The sequence below is a fragment of the Chenopodium album genome, chromosome 12, assembly GCF_948465745.1.
Source record: "Chenopodium album chromosome 12, dcCheAlbu1.1, whole genome shotgun sequence".
NCBI lineage: Eukaryota > Viridiplantae > Streptophyta > Magnoliopsida > Caryophyllales > Amaranthaceae > Chenopodium > Chenopodium album.
This window is the reverse complement of record NC_137845.1, coordinates 4835603-4853343: the sequence shown is the minus strand read 5'-3', so window position 1 is coordinate 4853343 and position 17741 is coordinate 4835603. Positions and strand designations below refer to the sequence as shown.

General features: G+C 34.1%; 1 protein-coding gene across 3 annotated transcripts; it reads right to left on the bottom strand.

Annotated features, from left to right (window-relative positions):
• Positions 1 to 5104: 5104 nt before the first annotated feature.
• Positions 5105 to 12422, bottom strand: LOC145570116 (E3 ubiquitin-protein ligase RHF2A-like). Of its 3 annotated transcripts, none has more exons than XM_081629114.1 (9): positions 12202 to 12422; positions 11752 to 11892; positions 11597 to 11643; positions 10694 to 10756; positions 10495 to 10603; positions 10035 to 10396; positions 9737 to 9841; positions 9284 to 9651; positions 5105 to 5403 (listed from the first exon to the last, which is right to left on the bottom strand). In XM_081629114.1, exons 1-8 carry the CDS (start codon positions 12205 to 12207, stop codon positions 9330 to 9332), a joined length of 1155 nt encoding a protein of 384 aa, XP_081485240.1. In that variant the 5' UTR covers positions 12208 to 12422; the 3' UTR covers positions 5105 to 5403; positions 9284 to 9329. The 3 variants fall into 3 exon arrangements, with proteins under 3 accessions (XP_081485240.1, XP_081485238.1, XP_081485239.1); XM_081629112.1 differs by having other exon boundaries at positions 9737 to 9844; positions 12202 to 12421; XM_081629113.1 differs by lacking the exon at positions 5105 to 5403 and adding an exon at positions 6345 to 6654 and having other exon boundaries at positions 9737 to 9844.
• Between the last annotated feature and the right edge of the window lie 5319 nt (positions 12423 to 17741).

Below are 17741 nucleotides of genomic sequence, written 5' to 3'. Positions count from 1 at the left end.
AATAATCGCAATACTTTGACCAGCACACATGTTAATTTACAAGTTTGACCATTAATATTTGTAATAATTATATATTATTAAGAAGTATATAAGATTGGTGGGGAAATCACACTTGTGACTTTAAGTCACAAGGTTCAATCCCCACTTACTACAAAAAAAAAAAAAAAAAAAAAAAAAAAAGACTAATCCAACAATATATTACATGGTAACATATGTCTTTTTTTTTTTTTTTAATTTATATATATATATATATATATATATATATATATATAGTTAAAATTTATAGTCTAAGTAAGTATATGAATAGTACAAAAGTCAAAGTGTTACAATTATTACAAAACGGATGGAATATTAAAATCCAACAACCTAATTAAGAAATTAGATATCAACTACTAGTTTTAACCTCATACCCAATACCAATTTATAACACGCAATTGTCGGTCATAATACGAATCGAACCCTAACAACCAAATTTTAAATATATGGTATGCACAACTACTAGTAAGTACTCAACCTCACGCCTAATTTTGATATGACCATAATCTTATACCAAATTTTTGATATGACCATAATCTATACGACTATTTGGTCACAATTCCTCTTTGTACCCTTCTCTTTTCCTAGCAATATCACTAATTTCATTGATACAATTAAAAAACAATTTCTTTTAGGAAAAAGAATGAAGAAGGGCCAAAAGGCCCCAAATGGTTGTTATTATAAAAAGTTAGGTGGGCAATATATGTTCTCTGGGGTAGCCCCTTAACTCAGTGAGTTACAAATATTTCTGAAAGCTTCTGTCGGTGCATTCACCAAATACTTGTATTATTTCTTCTTTTGTTTATTGCTATACTAATGCATTGAGCTTAAGTTAAGCTTAGTTTAATGGTAAAAATTGTGTCGTTCAAGTTTGAGGTTAGAATTTCATCTGATCAATTAGGAACAATTTGAAGTGAGGATCTTTAATTCTTTACCCTTCTCGATTTCTCCTACACTCAAATGACCTATTGTGAAATTAACTTGTTTGAGATTCTGACCGATAAGTACATTTTTTGTCATTTTGTTATACCTACCAAAGAAAATTGTTATACTAATATAGGTGCTACGGAGTATTTCATAGTTAATGAACTCTATTAATCATTTTTAGCAAATGGGTCCTTATATTAAAATGACTTAATTACTTAAGGTGGGCCATAATAATCATATTAGTTATATTGTCAGTTTTTGTCACGTGTCACTATTAAAGACAGCTCCTGAATAATCATATTTGATTATTTTCTACAGTAAATTAATTTTTATTTTTATTTTATGTTCTTGGTGGAATGGTGGTTTACATGGTCGTTTCGCATTTTCCAATTAACAAAAAGCAAGTCAATTTCACAAAAAGTATAATTACAATAAATTATTAAAAAAAAAAAAAAAACCAAAAAGAAATTAAAGGTGAAGAAAGATTGTATAATGATTGGGTTTGGAGCATCTTTTTACGTACAAACTAACAATTAACCAGAGATAATATGGTTTTATTTATTAAATAATGACCACTTTTTTGGATTTTATATTGTACACGTTCTTTCTTCTTGGGTATAAGCTACGTACATGGATATGATGAATCTTTTATACAGTAATTAAAATAGAAAGTTATGTCTATTATTTATGCTTTTATAAGGCTGCCGACAATTTTATTTATTTTTTTACAAACTAATTTCTAGTAAATGCATAGTAGGCATTAAAATAAACGTGAATGTATAGTAAACTACACATGAATGATTGGAATCACAACTTTTGGCTTTACAATCTCTAGTGTTGTGTCGAATATTTTTATTTTTTAACTTTTCTTTATCTTATTATAGAATTTATGCAAATTAAATTAGCTTAAGATTAACATAATGTATACCATAAATGTTATATATATCATAAGTTATACTCTATTAGCAATTAAAACAGGATTGTCACACACGATTTTTAGGAAACAAAGTTTTCGCTAAACTACTTTGTTTTGCTAAGAATATGTTGACTACCACGTGAAATGACAAATTATGGTTGTTCTCTTTAAAACCCGGTGTGATTTGCTGTTTACTTTTTATTATAATAGCAAAGTTTTCATTATTGTTAAGATGATCTACAAATGTACATAATATTGAAAATCATTCATATCATAATAAATAATCTAATATAACAACATAACTTAAGTTTAGGCAACAAAATCAACTTAATTAAAAGTCGTTCATACTCGATAACAACTCTTAAATTGCAACCAAAGTAACTATATAAATCTCCATGTTCAGCGAAATTCAAATAAATATAATTTAATTTGACCTAATCAAAACAAGAAGAAGGGTTTTCATTACTTAGAACTGTATAAGCATGTTTCGTGACCTCTATTAGATCGTTGAATTTGGTATATTTTATGCTCCCATTATTGTTCATTTGATGACTTAAGGGAACTCGAATCCAATTTAATTCACATCATCATCTTAAAATTATATTACGATTTCATAATTTTTTTTATTTATTTTTGATAAAAAATATCATGAAATTTTGTAGCCTTCTTCAATTTACTTATCAACATGTTTTTGGGTCTGCTGTACTTTAATGGTAAATTAAATGGAGTTCATGCAACCTTAGCTTGTGATAGCTAGTACTTGTAGTTCATTAACCAACACATTTACTCAAGATCCTTACCTATGTTTCCATCATTGTCAATGCTAGCTTCTTTTTTTTTTTTTTTTTTTTCCGAGTCAGTATGAACTTCCTAACTTTCAAGCAATTTGAGAGTAAGGGATTAACTTAAATGGTTAGGGTTTTCCTCCCGATTTCAAGAGATCCTGAACTCGATTCTCACCCCCACCCTTGTGGGCGTCGTGACTCTCTAAAAACAAACCCAAAAAAAAAAAAAAAAAAAAAAAGCAATTTTGCATTCACCTAAAGGGTATTACAATTGTTCAAGTATTTAACCAACAATGCTTATTAGATGAACTATTTAAATTAGTGCAACTCTCAATTTCCCAAAGATTTAGGGGGAAAAAAAATTTTTGTGTTCAAAATCTAAACACAAAACTGACTCAATTTGTTTATTGACATTTGAAACTAACATCTTTGATGATGTTTTAGTTTGGTAAAAATAGGGGTCTTTTGTTCTTTGCAATTTTGCATGCCCTTGTCTTAATCCATTTTACCCTAACTCGTCCGTGCACTCTTATTTTCCTTAAAATAACCCTAACTAAAACGCTCATACGTAAGGTTCCTAGTCTTCTAAAGTACATTCTAGAGCTTAAGATAACCTCACGTCTCTCAATTCTTGCTTCTTTACTTCTATAACAATAAGTACATTGTTATAAATCTTTGTAGGACAATAAGTATTTAAAGTCTAGTGTGTGACAATATATTAGAATGAAATTCTCGTTATGATCATGATCTTGATGTGCACAACAAAAATGAGACGAAAGTATGTGGACAACCGTACAAGAGTAGGAGAAATTAGGGCCTCTCCTTTAATCATTTATTATGCACAAGTGCACAATATATACATACAATGCCGCATTGTATGACATAGGATTGACAAGAATGCTACCATACATTTCTCACTTGTATTTCCTAATTGTAAAATTGATTATTGATTACATTATTTAAGATGTATTGATTTCATTAATTAAGAGTTCATAGCTAAGTACACTACCGACACTATTATTGAGCAAAGTCAAACTAAGAGCAATGCAAATTATTGAAACTTTAGAAGTGAGAAATTCTATTGATGCTCACGTCACTTTTTAGTGCTACAAATAACCAATTATATTGAAACAAGGAAGAGATACTCATATTACTTTTTGTAGCCGTCATATAGTAAGTTCTCAATAGTCAATAATATCTTGCCGGGATGACTGTAAAATTCTTAAAGTGATGGCAAACTCGCAATAAACTCATCATTTTAAGGTTATTTGTTTTATGAATTATGAGCAGCGATTAATTTTTAAGGTCTCACAATAAGTTAATATAACGATTATAAATGAGATTATTGTGATTAATTTTTAAGGTCGTACAATAAGTTAATATCACGATCATTACAATACGAGACCATTGATTAATTATACTCAAAGTTATAAGCCTCCTCGTTTTTATTTTTATTATTGATAAAATATGGATTAAGTACATTCTTAGAACATAATGCTACAAAATTTTGATATTATTATAATAAAAATATAAAGGTAATCCATTAAATACAAGTTGGTTGAATTATGTTATGATTTGATTGTTTTCATGGCAGCACACCCCATTTCTGGCAAAGACCACCATCTCTCTGATATTTTGTCAGTTCAACTTTATGAGCATCACGCCATTACTGCTTATAAATGGCAAGTTTGGAGCTCAAATTTAATCTTTTCAAGTCACAATTTCAATGAACAAGTTCCATTGTTCCAACAAACATTTAATATCGCTTGTTGCAATTCATAACTACAAACTTGAAATGGACATTGTATTAAGAAAAATTATCTGTAAAGCGTGCTACTGTTTTGTTTATGCAAAGTATTAAAGAAGTTATACGAGTAGATATAATTATGAGAACATCTCACACAAGATTGTCATATGTGAACTTTGTGCACATCGAACATGACAATCTAAATTCGAAAGGAGTATTGATCTGTGTTGAAGATCACTTTCTCCTTTTCTATTTCACTCGTCTATTTTATGGTTGCATCATATACAGAGACGTTGCAAACCTATTTCTCCGTAAACTTCATCATAATCCAAACACGCATTTTTTTATCATGCAAATAAACTTTGGACCAAGCTTAATTAACCGCATGATCAATATTTAGGGAAAAATAAGGCAATGACGTAAGCTTTAACTTTACTCCTATAAAATTCTTCCAACCACCAGCAAAAGCATCAAAAACATCAAAACGACGTTGACCCATTAACCCATATTACCAAACATTTCATACTCTGCGAATCGCATTAAATACACAATGTATAATCAAATATCTTGTCGACCATCAATCTCATAAAAAAGTCATCTTTTGATCTGCTACTAGAATTATATAGATTATATTCAATGGAAAGAGGGCACTGCAAATAATGATATGGAGATCTCTCCAGCACACAAGTAAGATGCGTGAAACATGCCCACGGAATTGTACGTCAACCCCGTACGAGCCATCTGAAGTAGTGCATGGCCAGCAAATATTTTCATAATTTAGGTCGAGATACAAACATATAATTTACAATCAGGTACTCGAGGTACCATGTTTAACAAGCTCGGATGAATCTCTATGTATTTTTTTTTTTTTTTATTCTCTTCATATCACAATTACAAAAGACGTTTTCCATACACGGAAATTACCTACTAGTCTGCTATTGAGGCAAAAGCATCAAAATCACAGCATCCACCCAATCGCGCAGGGACTGTATCTGAGACAAGGAAAACAATCAGTCCATGCTAATATAATGGAATTCACTTGAACAATGCCATAAGACCATGATTATACAAGTTGCACTAAAAACATGCTAAAGTTCTTGATTGAGAATGAAATTGTCCTCACAATGTCATTGAACATGGATCAAATCATCCATAAGAAATCATATTTCAAATCAAATATCTGACATCAGAAAATATGGAAGTCCAGTAGTTCTATCAGAATAATCAGATCCAAGATTTCAGGATCAAATTGTGTCCGATACCATACATTAAAAATTAAACCAACTATTACATTGTTTCTATTTTTTGGAGGCTGTGGAATATTTCAGCAATGTTGACAAATGTACTATGTCTATGTATACTATGAACATCAAGCTCTAAATGAATTCTATTTAGTTCTCCTGAGCGTAAGAACGTCAAAGCAGGATGAACAAATAGAGACAGAGAGGGTAGTACATGCTAGTGATACAACCATCAAACAATTACATGCTCATAACCATTTTACAGCCATATCAGAACCAAAGGTCTAGAATTCAAAGGTTTAAATTTAGATATCAAACTGGATATCTAATATCCGAAATGCAACACTCAAACATTAGGGTCAGGTCTCGGACGTATTAACAATTCATTTATTGAATGGATGCCGCAAAATTTTGGACCGGATAACCCAAAGATAATCAATCTCGAAACGCATACTGATGACTCAAACCAAGGGGAAGAGCTCATGGCAAAGGCATTGATGAAACAAAAGTAGCTGAATTCACGGTACACTCTAGAATTTGTTGTTCTCTTGAGCTAATGTGGATGGGGAAGAATATAATTAAATTGGCTGCCTTAAAATCAATTTAAAGAGCAATTGATGTGTTTCCTTAGATTACAAGCCTTATAAACATTGATAAAATTAAATATGTATAACTACCTCACGACAGCCTCTCAAGGAGAGCCATGTGCAATCTTATAAAACAAAAAACCCTGTAATCCATAAAGCTTATAGTTTCAGACATTCAGGCTGCATGAAAAAACAAGGGATAATGATCCTACTCAACCTATTTTAAGGCTTACCTAAAAAATACACACACCCCTTCCTAAGGCATGTACACCCCCTTGAGTATGTATCTATGGTTTCCAACTTCATCGCAATTCCCAAAAGCCCCAGCTAGCGTAGGTGTTTTAGAACATCTCATTTATTTGAGAAAATGGAAAGTTGCATAGAGGGGTCTAGACCAGCAAGGGAACTGTGACAACTGGATCCAAAGAGAAAAATTTAAGCATGAGCAATAAGTCAATAATACATTCCAATAAGAGTAGAATTGCTGGTTTAATTATAAAAGAGAGATAGTCATAGACTAAGAAATTTGGTGCAGAGTTAGACTTAGAGAATGTCATGAGACTTGTTAAATTCCAATTTGACTCATGACCATTACAAGAACCACAGCAATGACCCCTAATAATCCAAACTTTAAACTAGTGGTAATACAAATTAAAATGAAAGGAACTTTTAAAGCTGATGGTCCAAAATTGCCACGCACAGCAAGAAAGAAATTAAGAATATTGTTTATATTACATTGTCTTAACATTTCTTTTTACACTTAGAACATGTTTGGTAAGAGTATTTTTGTTGGAGATTATAAAGTATTTAGTTGATTATACTCATGTTATGTCAAGTCTAAGTCATTTGGTTAAGGTGCCATGACTTAGACAATATAGGATTAACAAGTAGTGTACAACAAATCAAGAGAAGAAATTAAGCAGGCTGATTCGTCACTGATGTCACACCCGCTACTGCTTACAGTTTCGATATCTCTTGTTTTAATTAGGCAGTTACATAATGCTTTGTTTGATAAATGCCGGTTGACATACACCTATCTCTATATACACAAGGCTCCTCATATGATGAATGAATAGATGAAAATTTATTTTTATCTTGTCATTTGGCATTGGAAGTTATATAAATCAGTTTGTCATCATCACAAAAACATTCATACACTTTGTTTCCATTTTACATTGTTCACATTGAGCATGACCATTGTCGTTCTTCTTTGGATCTCAAAGGTGAATTCCGTGTAACCAGTGTTCAAGGTATAGGGTCGGAATATTACTTTTGGGAAAGTGTATAACACCTAGAAGATAATATAATTGCTGTAGCCATTATTGTGACCCTTTATTTTCTCTAGGTTTTATTTTCTCTTACAATTTTGGGCGGGGAATGAATTCAATTAAACCATTAGTCCATTACCGTTACCAAGTGTTTAGTTAGAAGGTTTGGGTAACAATTACTATTACCTGAGCTTAATGGTTCCCACTTATTTGTTACCTCTCTAAAACCTAAGGTAGCAATTACCTTTACCCTCCTCAGGCAAAAAGAAAAGGAGCTAGGTTTAAGTGATTTCTTTCCATGGTTAAACCAAATAAATGAAAAGGTAAGAGTTAAATGATTCCTTTCATCTCCCTAATTCGTTTCCTTTCCACTCCATTTCCAATTTTTATACCAAACGTCCCCTTAGTATCAGAATCCCCTATATTTATGACATCATACAATCAGAAGAACCTTTTAACGAATCAAGTCTTATCAGATTCCCAATACATTCAGCTTCATTCATGTTCTAGTTCTTCCATCAATCCAATCAGATAATAATCTTCCATAGTACAAAAAACAAAAAGAATTATACACCAATGAGAGATCGGATCAACAAGAAAATTCAGACATTGACTATTACCAATTTACCAGTTCACCACAAGGTACTCTTTCCATTAAGTACTAGTTCTCTTGACTGATAATTTATAGGAATGAAGTACACATAAAAAACAGCACCAGAAATCCCAAATGCTTTTCTCTATTAGATCGCTGTCAGTCCAACTTCTCAATTGATGTTGTCACCAAAAAGTGGGGGCAAGCAGAGACAAATTAATGGAAAGAGCTTATGGAGACAAGAGAGTAAAATTAGGGTATTAGATTTTGGAGGGAATGTTTATCTCATAAGCAGCTTACATGGCTAATATTATGCTAATCGGTGCCTTTTTCATTGTAAAATCCCAAAAGGTGGTGGTACTGTCAATAGAAAAATGATATAAAGGTGATTTGGTATAAAAGAAATTCAACAAGTGGTATCCAGTATTCCACAATGAAAAACATAAGGTGGTTTACTTACAAAAAGATACATAAGAAAGGTGGATTATACATAAATACATAAATAAAAGGAGACTTTTTTTAAGGTTTTTTTTTTTTTAAGGTTTTTTTTTTTTTTTTTGTTATAAAAAAAAGGTTGTTTCTCCCACCTTATAACCTTATTTCATATATTGCAATATTTAATGATCGGAATTTAAAACCTCTACAAAGTTGGAAGAAAATAACCCCAATATGTCATAATTAATAAGTAACCATTTGGGAAAGAAGTTTACACCACTTCAGTCTCACCTCAAAGAAGAACATTAACTGTCAATCAACAAGACAATACCCACATCTTTCCAACTCAATATAACTACTTTCCAACTCCCAAAAGTACACTACCATACGATATTTTTTTCCTCCAATTCTCTTTGCCATGGAAGATACAGAAATGACATAATCAACTCCCTCCTCCTCCTCCTCCTCCTCCCCCCCCCCCCCTCTCCCCCCTCCCCTCTCTTTGTGAGGAAACCATTTAATTTGTTTAGCTCAGAAAACTATATGATGGTACAAAAGTCCAATATTTTCACTGGTATGGTAAAATAGATAATAATAAAAAACAATATAAGAAGGAAATCAACTAAAAAAATACACTACAGAGTGAAGAATGATGATAAATTCATTACCATGCACAAATTTATCAATCAGCAAAGATTTTACAAGCAGTTATTTAAAGAGAATGAAATTATTTGGGCTCTAAGACTAACCTTCAACATCTAACGCTATAAGTTGATGCAATGGCCAACATTATCCTCAGTCGGAACCAGAATGAGCAGCACATGGCGCTTGCGTCCTGTTGTCACTCAAATGATTCTCTTCAGGAGACGCAACTGAGTCAACCCCATGTTCGGTAACAGGGTCTCGAGCTTGACTGCTCTCAGAACTGTCAGATACAGATTCATTGCTGGGTCTCCCATCATCCCTAGTTTCCAGACGTTCCATCATTCTAGACACAGTGGCAATTCCAGCATTCACTTCTCTCCTTACTTCAGAACCAATATCAGTCATAGGAGAATTGCGGGAAAACCATCTTTCCTTCCACCCTCTTGTACTCTTGGAGATAGACTCTTTGTATCTATTCAAAAGATCAAAGATTATTGAAGAAGTTTAAAAAATATATCAGTTCTGGAGGTCGCTGAAAATTTTAACATGTTTATTACCTAGAAGACATCGCATTAAGCCGAGACTTGAGAGTTTCTGAAAACGTTTGGAGATCAGATGGACCTGCTCTATCTTGACTTATTGGAGAAGATTGACTGGGAGAACTTCTAAAACAATGAGACAGAGTGCAGGTATTAAAATATGGTGATTGAATAAATAGCAATTGGAAAACAAGTGACATAAAATTTTCTTTTCCTTTGAAATCTTTTTTAAATTTTTGTTTGTGCGTAGCCGCGTAGGGTGGGGGGTGGGGGAATGGGAAAAATGATCATAGACTGAGAAGGTCAAAGCACTAACCCACTATCTGAGGGTGATGCACGACCGGCACTAGTTCCAGAGGCAGAAACCATGTCTGTGTGGCTTGAATAATTGGGTAAGGATAGATGTGGCGATGCTTCTCCAATTCTGAGCAATGAAGGCGTAACAACTGAACTGGCAGGAGTAGATTCAGTCTGCCCTCCTTCAGGAACAGAGACAGAACCAGTCTGGCCATCAGGTTGAGCAGAGAACACCAGAAAATGTGGACGGCCTTGAGTTGAAGATCTTCCTCTATGGCCTTCTCTTCTAGCAAAATGGCGAGCACGACCCATAGCAGCAGCAGCAGCTAAGTGCTGAATTATGCGCTCCTCCAATTCAGCATCATTAACACCAACAGGCAACTGCAATGCATGTAAATGAGGGTAAAGAGAAGTAAAAGGAAAAGTCCATCCCCAAGGAAAAATTGGCAACAAGATGATTGAAAGTGCTGTCTACTTACATGCTGTATCTCAAAATTGCCTAGCGCTGGATGGTGAAATATTGCTGCATTTCTTGGTGGGTTAAGCCTGATGTTTCTCTCCTGTACTACAGCATCTAACAATTCTTGGCTGCAGAGAGTCAAACATTAAAACCAAAAATGTTGTGAGAAACTTTCTAGTAAACCAAAAGCATAATTACAAAAGGATTAAAGTGCAAACCCTGTAGGATCCTTCAAACTGATAGGCTGCCAACACATTGGGCACTGAGAACTTCTCTGGCACCTGCAAGGAATATAGGGCGTAGATATCTAAACATCAGTGTATAGCAACCACTTGAACTAGAACAATTGCAAGTTCCATGAATAAGATTTAATATTACTTGTATATGCTTTTTCACGACTAATAAAACACGATTATCCTCGCCAGAAACATATATCACGATAACTTTGCCAGCCAACACACTTGATTACAGGTATTTACAGACACCCCCTCAAATATAAGAGCAGTACTAGTTCCGCTATCATAATATACTATTCACACCTACTACTGAAACTATCATCTTAGCTGAGAGAATATAAAGTATTTCCCACATCCAAAAAACATAGTTCAAAGAACACTTCTTTGCTACCAGATACTGCAATTCCAGGACAATTACTTAAAACGAGCAGATGGTTACACAAGATCCAACTCAAAAACAACAGCAGCACCAATCCACAATCCACTGGCATATTTCATACTACATTTCTTCACAAAGACAATACAACAATGTAGGGCCGTAATAGAACAGCCGGACAGCTAAGCTTCTAATCCCACCAGTCACCCGAAATGAGTAAACTACTCAAGTTGATCAATAATAATCCTGTTAGGCTCTGTAATACAAATACTCATGCAATAACTTGATGGACCCGGTAACTTAATGAACCCTCCCCCATCTCTGAAAATGAGCAAGCTTTATCCAATAGAACAGTCCTTAAAGACAATTCATAGTTGCACAATCCATGATTCATGTCATATCATAGCACCGCACCATACTTTCTATTGTTCCTCAATTCCAATTGAGGCCAAAACCAAACCCTAATGATTCTATAAAACACAAAACACAAAAAAACCGAGCATGATTACCATTCGAGAATACACTGCAGATGAAACTCGTGCTTACATCCCGTCACCTGCAAGTTTAAAAAAGCATTAATTCACAAATCAGCTTTAAACATTGCGCAGGTTCCAATTCAAAGAAAAATTCAATAACAAAGAATAAGCACACAATGTATAATTACCGTCGAAGGATCACTATCACAGAACTCCTCAAGACAAATACTACAAGCATCATCACAAGCTTCTTGAATGCCACCTTCAACGAACGCGGCAGCCGACGTTAATTTCGCCTCCTCCAATTTCTTGTTCTCCTCCATTGGAGCCTATCAAAACCCCAAAAAAACCTCAAATTTCAGATAATCACAAACAAAATTCCACAAAAACATCCAACTATTTCTCCAACGATTCTAAATCGCAACATCCACGTAAAAACAACTAAGATAACCTAAGAGTCAACTCGAATTATCCATCCAAGTAAACACAAGTCAATCCAAACAATCAAATTCAACAAACTCAAACATAAACAACAAATACAGCACAAAACAGCTAATTCAACCTAATATAAACCTCAATAAACCCTAATATTCGGAATTAATACAAAAAATGAATCATTTTTTTTAAAAAAAAATTACCTCCATCAACTCAAATTACTGTAAAATTAGGGCAAGATAATCGATTGAGCAACTTCAATTGAAATTCAGAAATAGATCGATATATAAAAAGATGAAAACAAATAGATTGAAGGATAGAAATTAGAAACCCTAGAGAGAGAAAGAGGGGAGGAGAGAGAAAATGGAAGAAATGAAGAATAGGGAGATGGTGAATAGTGGAAGAGGAAACGGAAGACTAGTCTACTTTAGTTCATCTTTTTTCTTTTTATTTCTTTTTTTGTTTTTATTTCTTTCTAAATATCCAATTTTTTATTACAGAAAAAATGTAAAACGCGGTGTTTAAACCCACGGAGTATCAAAGCTAGGTCATTCACTCAGCTTCTTCCACGCGGCAATTTTGTTTTATGTAACACAGTAACAATCATCAAATTATTCATTTGTCAATGTTTAGTGATTATTTCTTGGTTGGTTTGTGTCCTGTTTGCTAAATATGTTTATTTTTCTTCTTTTCAAACATAAGTGTTGACTACCAATAAAAAATAAAGTGCATAACTTGTCAATGTTTGCCTTATTTGGTTTCCACTATATATGTTTGGGTTTAAGTCTGTTAAAAATTATTTGGTTTCCGCTATATATATGTTTGGGTTTAAGCCTGTTACAAACTTGAGAGAGTGTGACTATGTTCCATTTAGAGTTGTTCTCTTCGATAAAGGTATTTATTTTGGTAAAACGAATATAATATATGTAGGTTACTTATAATTTATTTAAATTCAACAAAAAAATTATTTAATAAGATTTAGAAATAAATAAATAAATAAATTCTATAACTATTAGATGAATTGAACAATACCTTAAACTAATCTATATTATATGGAGTATGTTATATAGATTATATTAAAAAGCATTTTAAATCAAATTTATAAGCCACATGATACTCTTCGAATAAGAAGACAAGATAACTTTAGTTTTAGCAAAAATTAGGGGGGATAAACAGCATAGTTATCAAAATCGCGATCCAGATCGTAGAATCGTGCGATTCTACGATCCTAATACACCAAGTCGATCTGGATCGTTCATAGAATCGATCTGCGGTAGGATCGGCCATAGGATTGGTAGAATCGTACAGGATCGGTAGGATCAATAACAATTCTATGATCCTATGGCCGATTCTACCGATTCTACAAAATAAGCTTAAAATGAACATTTTTATCTTAGTGGACTTAGTATGGGCTTGCTCGTCTGGTTTCTTTCCAATTTATTTTTTTCTTTATTCCCTTAGTTTTTATTTATTTTGTTTATTTTTGTTTAAAATAAGCTAAATTTGTGGGCCTACTATTGTTCTTGGTTGGTAGATACCGTGGATCCAACCCTGCCTGATTTCACTCGAATTTCACTTGATCGATGTAGCTGATTATGTTACAATGAATTTAATTATCTAATTTTCAGTGCAAGTATGTAAAATGTATATAAACTTTTTAATAATCTTTAGTGAGTGGAAGCTATTTTTTTTGGATTTTATAAACATGTAAAAATGTAGCACAAAAAATTAAAATGATAGCTGAGTATGAATTATGTTACTAGGTCTACCACAACTAGCACCAGAGGTGTCCACCGTGCGAGTCGTGCGAGCTGGGTTAGGGTTAGGTGGGTCGCGGGTTGGGGTTTCATGACACACGACACGACACACGTTAGGTAGGGTGGGCCGGGTCGTGGGTTGGGTCGGAGAAGTTGGACACACCAGGGTTAGGTTCGTGGGTTAGATGGGTCGTGGGTGGGTCGAGCTGGGTTCGTGGGTTAGACGGGTCGTGGGTGGGTCGAGGTGGGTTCGTGGGTTAGGGTGGGTCAAAGGGTGGGTCGAGGTGGGTTAGGGTGGGTCGAGGTGGGTTCATGGGTTAGGGTGGGTCAAAGGGTGGGTTTGGGTTGAGTTGGGTTAGTGTGTTAGGGTCGGGTGGGTTCGTGTGTTAGGGTCGGGTGGGTGAAACGGCTAAATGGGGTGTGTGATGTTTTAATTTTTACAAAATTAACAATTTGATGGCTTGCTCTTAATTAAGATGCCTACGTATCCTTATATCACAAAATAAGGAATCAAAGCCAACGTAGTTCTTATATTGTACTTATTTTGGAATTTGGGGGAGGAGGGGGGGGCTTGGACCTATCTTTAGAAAATTAAAATTTAATTTTGCAATTAAATTCTAATTTTCGAAAAATAAGTTGCCTACGTATCCCGAAAGAATCAAAGCCCACGTAGTTCTTAGCGTACCTGATTAAGACTTTTCTAGCCACCCATGTTTGTTGCATCATCATCCCCGGAAGCTGCATCATCCGTTGACGACTCCAATATCATCACAGGATCATCTTCATCGTCTTCGTCTTGCTTTAAACCTTGAGTTCTTCTTTCAGCTTGATCCCAATCTTTCTTACAAACACAAATTTGAATGCTTTCCGGAGTTAAGCGAGATCTTTTTTCATCTAACACTCTTCTACCTGCACTAAAAGCAGACTCGGAAGCAACTGATGAAGCGGGAACTGCAAGTATATCTTTTGCAATTCTCGCTAATATAGGAAAACTTTTTTGATGTTCTTGCCACCATTTTATAATTTGAAAGCTGTTGTTGATCTCATGTTGATATGACAAATAATCATTAATAGCAAGTGTTGAAGAAGATGATGATGAGAATGATGTAGATGCTTTGTGTTTTTTTTTTCATAACTTTATCAAGAAAACCAAATCTAGAATCGGAAGTACTAGTATTAGTTGGTGTAGCTAAATCAAAACCATAAATAGATGCATAATGATCATAAAGGTCTCCCAAAACAGATTTGCATTTGTTAATATATTCACTAACATCATAATCGATTCCTAAACTTGTATAATAAAATTCTAAAAGATTTTCCAAACCTTCAGCTTTGACACCGGGGTCAAGAATAGCAGCAATTCCATAAATAATTGGAAATTCACTAAAATAAGTATGCCACTTACGTTTCATGCTATCAAGAACGGGACGAAGTTCATCAATCTTCATATGCTCTTCGATGGTGTGAACAACTTTAACACACTCAATTACGACTAAATGAATGTTATGCTCATAGATATAAGAGAAAATATGAGTTGCACTATCAAAAGCATTTAAAACATCACGAACAAAAGAAGCATTAGTCCATTGACTTTCGGTTAATAACTCAGTAGGATCAACACGAGTCTCGTTGTAAAGTTGGGTCAAAATATCACGATACTTTATAGCATCATTCAACAAATTGAAAGTAGAATTCCAACGGGTAGGGGTATCAATAGACCATTGTCTTTTCTTAAGACCTCTTTCTTTACACATAGCTATGTACTTTCGTCTAACTGACTGAGTTATCCTAATCCATTTTATAACTGTTCTAATTGGGTTTAGCAATGGTTGCAACTCAGCGAGACCCTCTTGAACAGACAAATTCAAAATATGAGCACAACATCTAACATGCAAGAGACTACCACCCAACAACAAATGCAACTCGGAGTCATTTTTCAAATAGTCAATACACTTTGTGTTTGCAGTTGCATTATCAAGAGACAAAGAAAAAACTTTATTATTCAAGTGAAATTCTTCTAAACAATCCAAAATACGAACTTTGATGTTAAAACCGGTATGCCTTTCTTCCATAGCTTGAAAACATAGTATACGTTTTTGAATAAACCAATCATCATCCACCCAATGAGCAGTAATGCAAAGAAAAGGTTCGCCCATACTAGAAGTCCATGTATCACTTGTAAAACTAACACGACCATCAAAAGTACGAAATAATTCAATCAAACCACTCCTATATTTATAATAAGAAGTTTGTGTATAACGTCTTAGGGTGTTTCGGGGGACACGAGTAAATGCAGGTTGTAATGCAACTTTATTAAAATGCTCAACATTTGCATTTTCACCATAACTAAAAGGGTATTCATTAGCAATAACTAAAGTACTCATTTCATCAATCATTCTATCTTTATTATAATGGAAAGGTGTACCTCCGCCTGGTAGATGGCTCATGTATCCACCCAATTGTGTTTGGACGGGCATTCCACCCCCCGAAGTACGGGGGCCATTTTCGAACAACTCGTGTTTATTTTGCAAATGCCGAGTCAAGGTTCCGGTTCCATCTCCCGTTTTCCAATTATATGACTTGACATTTGCACCTAGCGCCTTGCAAACTAGGCATGTACACGTGAACCTCTTTGGTTGACCGGGTTGCCATCCCGAGGGTGTAACTTCCACTCGTTCAAAATGTTTCCACACCCAAGAAGTTTGTCCTCGACCTTTACTTTCACCGCCACCACCTTTCATAAATCAAATTATTGAAATTAATTTTTAACGCTATTTATGAAAATACACTTTTAAATTTAAAATATTTTAATTATAGTAATTTAAATGCATTTTTCATGGTGATTGTAAATTATAGAAAATTGGAAACTAAAATAAATTTTTTTTTTAGGACACTAAACTATAATTAAACTACTATTAAATTAAACTAAATTAGACTAATAAAAATTAATAGTAGTTTATAATCATAACAATAAAAATTAAATTAGAAATTACCTTGGGATGAAGGTTGAGATGTTGGTTGCGATGGAGGTGGCATAGTTGAACTTGATGATTGGTGGGAGAAATGTTGTGGTGGAGATGTTTGAATATTTTGCCCATCTCCTAAACCATAATCTCCATATTCATTGACAAATTGGTTTAAATTTTCCGTATTAATTTCATACGAAAAATTTGCACCACCACTCCTTTGGCCACCACTTCTACCACCACTTTGATTCCTTCCCATTCCTCCTCTTGAACCCATTTTTTTTTTTTATATGATTACTAACTATAATATGGAGAAGATTTTTTTTTTTTTTTTTTTTTTTTTTAAGAAATTTTTTTTAAGAATATAATAATAATATTAAGGAGATTTTTTTTTAACAAAAATAAACACTATATAACACTTGAGATTTTGAAAACAATTAATTTTAAGTAAGAGAGAAAGAAAGCTTGAGTTGTGTGGAAAATTGAGTGAAAAGGAATTGGTATTTATAGGAAAAAATACTAGCCTTTTTTTTAAAAAAAAAAAAAAACAAAAACAAAAAAACCAAAAAACTAGCCAGTACATATATATAAGTTACCGTTAGATTTATAAAAGTTGCCAACTTGCCATATTTGAATTCTTACACAAAAAAACAAATTAGCCGTTAGAAACAAATTAGGTGGGTTGGGTTGGCAGGTTGGGCGGGTTATGCGGGTTGGTGGGTCGGGTGGGCTGGTGGGTTATGCGGGTTGGTGGGTTGGGTGGGCTTGTGGGTTGTGCGGGTTGGTGGGTTGGGTGGGTCGTGTTTGATGGGTCGAATTGGGTGGGTTCGTGGGTTGGGTGGGTCGAATCATGTGGGTCGAAGTGGGTTGAACGAGTTGGGCCGAATCACGTGGGTCGAAATGGGCTGGGTCAAAGTGGGTTGGGCTACAATTTTTAGACCCACGACACAACCCCCTTTGCAGACGGGGTGTGCCGGGTTGTGCCGGGTCGGATCCGGGTTGGGCCCATTTGACCCACAA